Source organism: Hoplias malabaricus, chromosome 18, assembly GCF_029633855.1.
Source record: "Hoplias malabaricus isolate fHopMal1 chromosome 18, fHopMal1.hap1, whole genome shotgun sequence".
Taxonomy (NCBI): Eukaryota; Metazoa; Chordata; class Actinopteri; order Characiformes; family Erythrinidae; genus Hoplias; species Hoplias malabaricus.
Window position 1 is genome coordinate 17,495,457 of NC_089817.1, and position 13,475 is coordinate 17,508,931.

Genomic DNA, 13,475 nt, shown 5'->3' on the forward strand with positions numbered 1-13,475 from the left:
TGTGGCTTAAATATTTTAGCACAATACAGGCAAATTTACTAAACTGTAGGGCTAAGCCACAATCAGCAGAGAGACACACACACCCATATATATATATGTGTGTGAAAGACTGGGTGAGGTAGCTGAGTGTTGTTGTAGGTGACTCTTCCTCTCTCACTCAGTCTGCGGTTTGAGGCGGCGAGAGAGAGACCGAGAAAAGCATGTCCCCGCTGTTTAAACGGAGGAGTGTGCTTTACTGACCACTTCATCGCCTGAGTCCAGTCCGAACCCCGGGGAAATGAGCTTTGAGTTTCCTGAGAGGAGCGCGAAAGCGTGAGGTGACGGAGCGCGCACAATGAGCTACGGGAGCGCGCGGCCACTCACTTCTCCGGACCCGAACCTCACAGTGTTTATGCTTCTCCTTCTTCATCTGTGTGTGACCAACAGCGACGGTAAAATGTTACCTCTTTCCCCTTTTTCTCTAAACAGTACTTTGAGTTCAGAAGGAGGTTTGGTTTTAATTAAGGCGAATTTCTATACAATTCAAACCGCTCCCTCGAAGCAGCGGCTTGACCGTTACACTACACTTCCTCCGTTTTTGGAGAAAGCGTCTATATAATTTAATTCCATATAATATTTTGAAAAACGCACATTTATTCAATGAGAAACGCGCAGACTTACCCCAGGGCCAATTTCTCAAACGGTTCCTCGCCAGTTGCTCGTGTGTGACGGCTTAAAGTGATGGTTGAGTTTTCGGCGACTAGTCAGTCATTAAAGGTCAGACTTATCAGGTACTTATTTTACACAACTGTTTTACAGTAGCCTCTATGTTTACAGCGTTTTTAATGTTTTGTCATGACCTTTGCTCATGTGTGTAGTCATGTAAGTGCGATGGAAAGCTCTGGACTCAGGACGTTCTGTCCTCATTTGAAGCAGCCAAGTCCACATCAAACACATCTTATCAGCCAAAAAACTCAGAGGAGTTTTTTCCTTCACAGCAGTTGTGATCTCCTTCACAGCAAATGAGCAGTCTGCTTATTAAGATTAGAGATCTGAAGCTGCATTCGCAGCTGTTCGCAGGTGTTGCATAGTCAGAAGATATCTGATAGCCATTTGGATTTCTGAGTATATATCTTAAATACCTAAGATATATATCTTGTTCCTGAGCCTTGTTTTTATGCTTTAAAATATTTTGAAAATATGTCATCCACCGGAGCTCCAAAGGTATGAAAACAAGGGTTTGGGGTGAGGGGACAACAATTACCAGCAAAGGTAAATAATGTAAGTCTTTGTTTAGCCTTGGCATGTACGTTAAAGATGTCATAATCATAAACACTTTGATCAAATGCTGATAATTCACCCATTCACCACTTAGATGTATTTCTGTGGAGAGCAGATACATTTGGTTTTAGCAGATGGACACTGAACATAACTGCTGTACAATTTATGTTGGCATGGAAGATTCCTGAAAGAAATTCACTGTTAATAATAAATAGTTCAAGGTTCCTTAGGTGTATGATGTAAGAAATCCTAGCTGTCTGAATCTGCCCATTTGAGGTCCATTTCTTGTTTATTGCAGTTTCAAGGCAGACATCACCAGCCATGTCAATATCTTGCTCATAGCACATAGATGACACGACATGGACATGTTCACAATTTGAAAAACTTGATTTGCCTTGGAGGGCATCTTTTACAGGGACATTAATGACTGTGAAATATTTGCTGATTTACCTTTAAAAAGAAGTTTGAATATGAAGTGTCATGCTAATTCTCATTGGCTAAACAAGATGTGGCTACACAGTGGTGGATTTATCAGACACTTTGTTTCATACTGACTTTAATATAGGGAAAAAAAGCTTTCCCGCTGAAAATAGTAATATTATATTTTTCAGAACTGGAATCTAATCCCACTCGTGTTTTTACTTGTGTAACATTTCCAGCTCATTTCCATCCCTGAGAAAAACTATTAACACTGAACCAAATAAATAAAACAGATTTTTTCAGAGTTTTCAGCCCACCCATTGATATGCTCTATGTGGATTAACAAACAGATTCAGGAGACTTTCAGACTGCTAGAAATATGTATAATGGTACTTTATTGTGTAAAGGTGGTGTACCTTATCTAATATAAAGGCTATACCTTATTCATTATTGCTCATTTGAGCCCATTTGTATTGCTTGGTGTTTATTATTATTATGTACGGTTGTATAAAGAATTAAAACTGGCTACGTATTGGGAAGCCTATAGTAAGGAACATAATTGTACAAGCTCTGTGTTTAAATTCTTTTTTGTAAGAAAAATTATAAAAATGTACACATTTCCTCTGCAAATGTGAATGTGGTGTACCATGTAAACTCAACTGAATTGTTGTAAGTTTGAGGGTACATTCTTTTCCATATATGTTCAAAATATTTTAGACACTTCTTTAAATTGAGTTAAATTTCACACACACTGTAGACCCAGACATTCAGTTGTGCAAATACAGCTAATACAATCTCCACTGAAAAGCACAAAATGAGATGTGACATTTTAGAACAGCTGCACATAAGCTTAACGGGACCATGTCTAATGACACGCTTGGGCTAGAGAGGTATAAAGTTATAAGGCCCCATGGTGCTGTTCTTTAGAGCTGTGGAACTGCATTCTCTAAGGAGTGATGGAGCGCCATGAAATACTGTTAGACTGACAGTGCAGAACTAATCATCCATATCAGTACCTGACTACACTAATGTTCTCATGGCTGAATGGCATTAAATCTTCAGAGTAATGTCCTAACACAAGGTGTAAAGCCTTCCAGGAATAAAATCTTTTACTGCAGCAAAGAGAAACAAACTCCCTCCCAATACCAAAATTTCAGAGGAAATTTTGGATGAGCAGGTGTCCACAAACATTGGGCCAGATAGTGTTGTTTATACTTTGATGAACATAAATGAACTTGTACTGTGCCCTTTTCTCTGACAGTGGATAGTAACAGCCCTAGCAGAGTTAGATGACTACATTAGGGCAGCGCATAGATGCATTATAGCCATCCGGTGACTTCGCTGTAAGAGAACACTGTTATTAACTGTTAATTCTATTGAAGATTTGAAAACTTATTATTTATAGTTTGGGTTTTGATATGTTTCTGTTAACTTTGTATTTGTGCCTGAACAAATCCAAGATTGTTGTGTGTTTATTTGCTTTATAAGGGTGCACATGTCAAAGCCTGGTTGTTTTGGGACATGACTGTGTGACAGATGCTTGTGTTTCCTCTACATTCTGCACACTTGATTTAAGGAGACTGTGTTAACACCCTGGTCCATAGCTGAGGCACAGAGAGACTGATGAGGTTGCAGCAACCCTCTGCTGTTCTTTGATAGAGTGCTGGAGATGCGTCAGATGCTTCAGTTGCTCAGCTGCTGGAAAATGCTGATCAAATGAGCAATTCTCTCACAGAACCATTCATATTCCCTGTGTGCTTTCTCCTCCCGCGTCTGCTCTGTGTGTCCTTGCTTGCCTGCTTTTGGTAGCACTGTTTTTCTTGCCCTTCTGCCAAAGGAATTTGCCATTTATATTCAGCCAAACAACATCTCAAGTCATTTTTGTGTCGGAGACAAACCTTCAGAGTCTGAATGAAATCATCAGAGTTTTGCTAGAGTTTCTGGCATGTTCCTGTCATCTTGGGTGTTTGGGTGTGAGGTGGTCAGGATCTTAAAGTCAGACTTTCCGACATTCTTGTCTTGATGTTCCAATAAAATCAATCTGGTTTTAATATTATTTTTAATTTTCTTCTTGGCTCAGACGTCTCCAGCGCCAGCCCACACTCCAGAACAATTTTTCTTCACTTAAAGTTCTGTGGTAGGGGGAAAAAATCACCTACACTCAAAAGAAAAATGAAATTTATTTGAGTGCTCAGGGTTCTATATAGAACCAATTTCTTTACTAAAGAACCCTTGTAGAACCACCATTTTTATGAGTGTAGGGATACATATTTTGACTTTGCTTTAAACTATTTTTAAATTACGTCAGGGCAGCATGATGGCGCAGCAGGTAGTGTCACGGTCACATAGCCCCAGGTCTTTAAGGAGTTTGGTGTGTTCTAACTGTGTCCGCGTGGGTTTCCACCAGGCGGTCCGTTTTCTTCCCACGGTCCAAAAACGCAGGTTGGTAGATGGATTGGTGACTCAAAACAGATAATGAATGAATGAATAAATTATGTGACTAAAGTTACTGTAAGATTTATTAAACAGACACTTCAAATACAAAGGATGGAAAAACAACCCCACAAACAAAACTGTGTTAAGAAAAAGCAACAAAAAATATGTTGTTGCAGACTTAACTAATTTGCAGGACACTTGAAATTTTAGATATTAAAAAAAATTGTTCTGAGTAACAGAGCAATGATAAGACAAAACTTTGCCCTACACAAAGGAAATAATTTGACGACATGTTTTATTATTCAGAAATAGCCCAGGGAATCTGTAGGTTTTCATGTCAGATGAGTAATGTAGGCTGGCTCTTTAGAAGAACTAATGAGCTGGATGTGAATGAGGACTTGTTGTTTTCTAAACAAAGTCTTCTCTCCTGTTTGAAGTTAGTTTGTCAAATAGATTGATTTGACTGCTCCAGGAGCTCTATAGAGTCTAGACATCCTGTATATACACTCTAGCAGTATAACCCAATAGTTTTTTTTTTTTCCCCCTACCATGTGAGACAGTGGTGCAGGCTAAATTACAAAAGCCATCATACATCGCCACCAAGTTCTTTATTAAGAGTAAAGTAATACTGGTGAATAAAGATCTTGTCCTAATTGCAGCATCTACCAACACATTTAAAGACATATTTGTAATATTTAGTTCACAGTTTCTATGGATTTACTGAATTTATCTTATATTGTTGCTGTCCAAAGTAGAACATGCATCTCCAAAATTAGGAGAAGGAAAAACATTCTTAACAAAAATATTTAATTCCAAGTACATTTGTAGTGGTTTTATTGGTCTGTACATCATAAAAGGACAGCTGTTGTTTTCAAATGATGAAAAAAAATAAACAAAACAAGAAAATAGAGATACACCATATCAGAAAAAAATAATTTGGGATAACATTTGCCTGTGTCACACATTTTATTATTTTTTCCCCAATATGTAAAGCAGTAATTTAGAAATGAAAATGTGCAGAAATCCCTTGGCAAATACATGATATTTCACCATAGGACGTTTTTGCATATTTTCGCTGTTCATTTTCATTTTCTGAATGTTTTGTGTGTTTTTTTTCTATCCATGTGCTCCTCATGTTCTCTTGCCACATCTTTTTCTGTGCCATGTGACAATAGCCCACAGGTGTCTCTGGTTTCCCTGTTAGTTTTAAAGATGATCCCTTTGTCTGAGGGTTTGTTGGTCACTCATGATTTTGCTTGTTTCTGTCTGGGATTTGTACTCTGCCTGTCTCAAGTTATTGTTCCACTTTCTGTCTGTGTTTGATTCTGTCTAGGGCTTGGCGATCTGGCCAAAATGTATATCACAATATACAGGATTTCCTCATTTTGGTTGATAGTATATAATTATGAAATCGATATGAACAATATATAAACCACAGAACAAGTGACAAGAACAAACTAGAAACATGCCATTCACCATCAAGCATAAACCTTCTGGCTTTGTCGATATATTATACACTAAATTAAAAATTAAGTGAAATGAGCTGAGAGCAGCACCCTGTAATGAACATCAGTCAGTGTACAATTATGTACAATATACAATTATGTATATTTGAATATTGAAAATGTGTTTAAAAATCAGCGTTATTGAAATTTTTATATTGTGATTATATATTGAGCAATAGCCTGTCCCTAGGTATAAATTTTTAAAACTTATCTGTACACCTAATACTTTCTTTATATTTGCATTTGCTTTCTTGCACTTGGTCCCTTGAACCCCTTGTTACAACGAGTCTTCGCAGGGCATATTTATTCTGCAAGAATTTGGTTCAAATCTATTTGACACCTGTCCTAGAATTCAACATTTTATGTACAAAATATACAGAAATAACATTTGTAAACACTTTTTTTGTTGCTCAGATATTACTATTAATATTATACTATTAATTATACTATTAATTACTATTAACTGTAATATAATTGTGAACCTTTTGAAATACCAGGTTACTAGTTACAATATTTGCAGTATCACCAAAGATTTCTTAGAAATGCTGAGCAGCTCTGCTTTCTCAGACTCCCACAGTGCCGTTATGCTCTAATCACATATTACAGTGCCTCTTTTTAGTGGATCAGTGTTGCAGACACTGCACACACAGCTACACAAGGAGGGGACGTAGGATGTTTGGGTCTCTCAAAAAGTTGAAATCTGTCATATTTAAGACCTGTTATAATTATTACATAATTTTCTACTATCAAATATTTGAGTATATCACAGCTAATTTCTACATGTCACGTGAGGGACGTGATGAGTGGATATACAGAAGGCGGACACACTCGCTATAACACAGACAGTTTTAATAAAGAGATAACAAAACAAACGAACTTGACAAGAAACACGAAATAGCATGACTAATAAACATAGGGAAGAGCAGGAAACAGGGCAAGCCAGAGATCAAAGGCGAAATGAGAAACGAGAAAACAAGCTAGAGAAACACAAACGAACTCTACGAGAAAGACGAATGGGGCATGAAAGGAGCAAGAGAGACGGGTAAGTGTGAGGACGAAAATATAACATGACAAACGACAAAACATGAACAGCGCAAAACTACAAATGACAAACAACGAAACAAAGAAAACAAAATGACCGATACCAGGAAGTGAGGGAAGAGGGCTTAAATACCAGAACAAACTAGACACACCTGACACGGATAACGAGGGAAAAGAAGGCGGGACAAAGGCGGAGAATGAACATAAACAAAGCCATGTGCGGAGATAGGAAAACAACAAACAGACAGAGCCACATGGAAGGGAAAAACAAACAAGAAAATGTCAAGATGTGACACTACAGCTATTAGCATGTACAAACAGAATGTTTGTGTATTAGTTTGGATGGAATCAAATAAATAAAAGGAAAGCAGAAAACATTTATTCAAAGATAACAGAACTTGAACTGGCAGCTCCATGTGGTTGGAAGAGACCACTACCCATTCTGTTATGTTAGCTGTCTACACAAATGCAGAGTCATCCACCTGTAGAAACTGAGGACAGTTGTGCACTCTTGGACTCATGTTTATGGTTGGCAGAGGTGTCATCAGTGTCAAAGATGCAGTCTTCCAGAAGTTGTGCTAGCATTCAGACCGCTGACCATCTAATATTTATTTTAACTCTAGCTATGTCTTGCTCAGTCTTGGAGACAAAACATCTACGTGTCTACAGTAAGGACACAAGCTTGATCTTAGAGATTTAACCACAGATTTTGCCAGTAGAAATACACAGCAGCAAGTGTGTGGGGACTAGTAGATGAAACAGATTATGCCTTAATAAGAATATTACTGCTGTTTATGGTTTTAGGTGAATGTGTCACTATATTACTGTTTTTTATGGCCTTGCAGTGTCGCTGGCGGTGGGGTTGGTTACCTCTTGTTATTTTTATTTATTTATTGATTTATTTATTTTTAGTGAGTGATGGCCAATGGCAGGGAAAAAAACTGGACAGTGGTCCAGTCCATTGCAGTACTCCTCTTGTACTTAAAAAAATTCTGTGACTTGTGCTACATTCACCTATCTGTCTGGACCAGACCAGAGACTGTGTTGCCTCAGTGAGCATTTGGCACACTGTTACTGGTGGGTGGTTTGTCCCTTCACGGACCATTGTACTTTGCTGACCAGTACCACACCACAAGCCTCACTGATTAGGACCAAATTGTTTAGCCCTTGTGAAAGTAGTTCATATCCTTCTGAAATTGCATTTTTTCAGGCATCAAGACAATGACTATGAGAACTGACTGCCCACTTACTGTCTAATAAATAAATAAATGTTTGCTTAATATGCGAGTGGTTTTAATGTTTTGTTTAATAAGAAATAATATTCTTATTAAGGCATAATCCATTTCATCTACTAGTCCCCACACACTTGCTGCTGGGTATTTCTTCTAACAAAATCTGTGGTTAAATCTTTAAGATCAAGCTTTCTTGCCAGCTGATTGTCAATGGGCTGCATAATTTACTGAAGGCTCTATCTTATTAGAGTAACAGACAATGTACAAAATATGTGTAAAGAAACTCAGTTTTAAAATGTTCTGAAGTTTTAGAATTTGACTTCAAAAGCTCAAGAGTGGGACAAGTTTGTGGGAAAATGGCAGCATATACAGCATCAAAAGGAAATACTGTACTCCTTTTCCTCAGGTTTCACACAGTGTTCTGGGGCCTTAATAAAATGTCTGCAGCATGTTTTGGTCAAACAACACACCACTTTCCTTACACTTAAACTGGAAGAACTGGGTTATTCTTCCTACCTAACTGCTGGGAGAACTGAGTTATGTACAAACTGGATTCCAAAAAAGTTGGGACACTAAACAAATTGTGAATAAAAACTGAATGCAATGATGTGAAGGTGCCAACATCTAATATTTTATTCAGAATAGAACACAAATCACAGATCAAAAGTTTAAACTGAGAGAATGTATCATTTTAAGGGAAAAATGTTTCAAAATTTCATGGCATCAACAAATCCCAAAAAAGTTGGGACAAGGCCATTTTTTACCACTGTGTGGCATCCCCCCTTCTTCTTACAACACTCAACAGACGTCTGGGGACAGAGGAGACCAGTTTCTCAAGTTTAGAAATAGGAATGCTCTCCCATTCATGTCTAATACAGGCCTCTAACTGTTTAATCGTCTTGGGCCTTCTTTGTCGCACCTTCCTCTTTATGATGCACCAAATGTTCTCTATAGGTGAAGATCTGGACTGCAGGCTGGCCATTTCGGTACACGCATCCTTCTCCTACTTAGCCACGATGTTGTGATTGATGCAGAATGTGGTCTGGCATTATCTTGTTGAAAAATGCAGGGACTTTGCTGAAAGAGATTACGTCTAGAGGGAAGCATATGTTGTTCTAGAACCTGAACATAGTTCTCTGCATTAGTGGTGTCTTTCCAGACATGCAAGCTGCCCATGCAACAAGCACTCATGCAACCCCATACCATCAGTGATGCAGGCTTCTGAACGGAGCATTGATAACAACTTGGGTTATCCTTGTCCTCTCTGGTCCGGATGACATGGCGTCCCAGTGTTCCATAAAGAACTTCAAATCGTGACTCATCTGACCACAGAACAGTCTTCCATTTTGCCACACTCCATTTTAAAAAACCCCTGGCCCAGTGCAAACATCTGAGCTTGTGGAGCTTTGCACTGCAGAGTTTCAGCTGGCAACGGCGGATGGCACGGTGAATTGTGTTCATTGACAATGCTTTCTGGAAGTATTCCTGAGCCCATTCTGTTATTTCCTTGACAGTGGCATTCCTGTTTGAGGTGCAGTGACGTTTAAGGGCCTGGAGATCAGGAGCATCCAGTAGAGTTTTACGGCCTTGACCCTTACGCACAGCAATTGTTCCAGATTCTCTGAATCTTTTGATGATGTTATGCACGGTTGATGATGATAACTTAAAAGTCTTAGCTATTTTACTCTGGGTAACACCATTCTGGTATTGCTGTACTATGTTTCTGCGCAACAATAGTGGAATTGGTGATCCTCTTACCATTTTGGCTTCCGAGAGACACTGACACTCTGAGAAGCTCTTTTTATACCCAATCATTTTGTCAGTTGACCTAATTAGTGTTAATTGGTCTTCCTTTTTCCAGCCACTTATTGCTACTTGTCCCAACTTTTTTGGGATTTGTTGACACTGTGAAATTTTGAATCAACATATTTTTCCTTTAAAATGTAACATTTACTCAGGTTAAACTTTTGATCTGTCATCTATGTTCTATTACGGATAAAATATTGACATTTGCCATCTCCACATCATTGCATTCAGTTTTTATTCACAATTTGTTTAGTGTCCCAACTTTTTTGGAATCCGGTTTGTAGGTTTATTTCTTTCTTTCCGTATCTGTACTATTGAGCATGTTGGTTACTTCTGGCTCAGTCCTGCCCTTCATCTCGGTTTTCATTTGAACAGCAGAGGATAGTGGACAGAGTGATTGTGTTCCAGATTTAAGGTGAGTTTTTCTAATTTATTGTGATAAATGAATGTTTATTGAGATATTTTAGAATAACAGTTGTCATAGTCTCTTAACGGTTCATTTTGGTGCTGCACTCTAACCAAACAATCAAATTATAGTGTAAATGCAAGCAATTGTTATTTAGCTCAGCTCACATAACCACATTTATAACTGAAACGTTTATTGGGGATGCAGGGGGAGGTGGTACATGAACCCACAAAACACTAAAAATTGTTCAGTTGTGCTGTCAAAGGTTTAGTCATTAGTAAACTAACGTGTGTGAGAATGAGGAGGGTAGTCGATTTCTAGTGAGGGACATTCGTCCCCCTTTGATGTGCAGTAGTATTAACAAGCCCAAAAAATCATGCAGTTCTTTGTGTCATTGTTGAACCTACTATTAAACTAGGTTTTCTGTCTGATTTTATTAGTCTTTTTGAAATGGTAATTTGACATTCTGTTTTGAGTTTGAACAATGTTATAAAATTGTAAAGTAACTCTCCCGTTAATTATGATTTGTTTACTGTTGCATACATAGACATTGTAGTAGCTTCCCAGGTTATCTTTTAAACTTGAAGATGTATAGTTGACAGGTAAAAAAAAAAAAAAAACTTGCATTAGATTTTAACCAAATCTGTGTCTACATTCAAAACTAAATGCATTAACTGCTTACAGATTAACTACACAGACATAATGGCCACAAATATTTTTCTCTGATATCTGATCTCTATTTCTCTTTTTCATTTTTAATCTAGGACGGTATGGAGTGGTATTTGAGTACAGAGGAAACAGAGGAAGCTCTTCAGCGCTGTACAGGAGTGTGGCACTGTGAACTAGCCTTCTTTCTTTTTTTCCTTTTTATTTATTTGTTTGTTGGTTTAATTACATAACCAGCATTGGAAAGCCAATTGTCATCAAGGCTGCTTAAAGATACATTTAAAAATAATGTTTATGATAGATTTGAAAGCCAAATGTGTATGTTTACCATTGTCTTTACAACTTTTAACGAACAATGTTTTTTGTTGGCTGAGTTTAAGAAAAAATAAAAATAATGACTGTCATAACATTTAAACAGATTAAAAGCTTTTAAAAATATATTTTTATGTGTCATAATCTTCCTTCTCCTTGTGTTTTATCATATGTTGTACTGTGTTTCGTTTGTAATGTTCTCATTGACAGAATATATAAACTGGACCCAGTGATCCTACTGTTTTCGGTGGGGAAACCTGTGGTCAGTCATGTCATTTCCTGATGGGCTTCTTGTGCAGTTAATTTCCCGGAAAGTGAGAGACTGTGCAGGTGCCTGCATGATGCATATCTCCAGCGTGTCATTCATATTTACTGTCTGTAAAAACTACACTGCAAAAAATTGATATAATTTGGCTTTGATGCACAGGCATAAAAATAGACTAAAGTTAGCAAGAGTCTGTTGTGCTCAGTTTGGCATTAGATCACCATTACTGGAGAATATTGCTCTTCTGTTAATTAACTGTCTATATGATATGCATATAATATTAAACTCTATATGTGATAATGCAAGCTATATATTTAATCATAAATTATTATTATCATATTTCATATTTCATATTTCTTATTCTCACAATGGCATTTTCTTCTCACTGCATTTGGCAAGTTTCTTTTATCATTTTCTTAAGCCAGACATTGACTGTCCTTGTTTAAAAATTAATAGTGGGTATGATTTTACACAGGCATGAAATGAAATATTAATAATATATAAAATTATATAATAACAACAAACAAATGGTGTTCAATGAAGAACCAGATGGATTTAAAGGTTTGGATATCACAAGAGGCATGATTACAAGTCAATCAATGATAAGTGTTCTTTGTTTTCCCTGACTATATATGCCTCATTTAACTAGCCATGTTTTGTCAGTCATTCTTATCTTGTCAGTGACTCTTATCTTGGATATGGTTATAATAGTCTGGGGTATTTTTGTAATGGGGTGTTCTGATATATTAATTAAATTACCACTTACGCACATACATCAGATACTTGATATTTACTGAAATTTTTATCTGCCCTGAAAAATGCATATTTTTCAACCCTTAATATACAGTAAAGTTAAGTTATTTTTTTAAAAAAGTAAAATGTTATAAGTATGTTTAAGACACACGAGTTTAAACTTTATCAAACCTATCTACTCGTAATGCAGCATTTAGCCTGTCCCAACTGTAGTGAATGTTGGGTTTTTGATCATACACCGTGATACCTATGTAAATATATATTTGAAATATATATTTATATATTGTGTTTATAGCGTTGACCTTATTCAAACTCTTATAATTACTGATATTTGACTAATAATAGCAATTAAAGTTTATAATTGGCTTAAACAATTAAAACGTTACTAATTAGTTTTAGAATGAATAATAGTCAAGCTAAGTGAGTTCTTCAGGATTTGCAGAGATTTTAATGAACAGACTGTACAATGAGATTACAAATAATGAAGATGTTTATTAACAAAAGAAGAAGGATATTTACTTAACATAGCGTAATCTTGAAATCTCACGGCATCAACGCAGGGGAAGCCGATTCGACTTTAAAGATAGCTAGGCACTATGGCTTGTGATTAAAATGTGGCTAACTGAGGTTTGATTAAGTGTAAATTTATAAAGGGACTTAATTAGGCATCAGCTCATGGAGAATGTGAGAGTTCAGCTTGCTTACTCGTTCGCCGTTTTTCCACCGAGCCGTCGGGTCCCAAGGTTCGATTTCCGTGCTTCGGTTTCGCCTTTCGTCCACGCAGCGCCGTTAAAAGGGAATTCCTCCCGTGGTCAGTTAGAAGCTCTCGGCCTCAGGCGTAATGGCGTCGGACGGGTTGAGTTTTCACGGAGAACCGCGGGCCTGGCTGGTTTCCTTGAGAAAGGGAAGGCGTCTTCCGAGTGGTTGCCTCGTGCTCGTTTCTCCAGAGACTGTGCCCTCAGAAGTCGGTTTATAACGCTAATATATATCCGCTTTCAACTAATCTAAAAGGGTGATATCTTATTCTGACCACGAATAAGTTTCACCTGCTTTGATTGCTCGTGAGATCAAACTTCGATGGGCAATAAAACAAAAACACAATTAAAAGAAAAGAAAGTATTCAAATTATTCGACGTACTCGTAGACTTTCTCACACTAGCTAACTCAAGACGTCTCCTGGGAGCTTAGTGAAATTTCTTCAGAAGTCTTTTGTTCGTCGTTGTGAAGAGGAGAAAACTTCTCGCTTGGAGAGGTTGGAGCTTGAAGAGATGAAACAAAGAGAACGCGTGCAGGCGTTCAGAGCGGAAACGAAGTTAAGAGTCAGAGAGAAAGAGCGGGTTGAGCTGAGTTGAGCTTCTGATCTTCTGAGCTGC

General features: G+C 37.5%; 1 protein-coding gene across 1 annotated transcript in view; it reads left to right on the forward strand.

Annotated features, from left to right (window-relative positions):
• The first annotated feature begins 224 nt into the window (after window positions 1–224).
• rxfp2a (relaxin family peptide receptor 2a) overlaps window positions 225–13,475 on the forward strand; it is a 114,222-nt gene continuing 100,971 nt past the window's right edge. Inside the window, exon 1 of the mRNA XM_066650913.1 lies at window positions 225–431. Coding sequence (XP_066507010.1) covers window positions 335–431 — 97 coding nt within the window. The 5' untranslated portion in view covers window positions 225–334. The remainder of the gene's footprint in view (window positions 432–13,475) is intronic.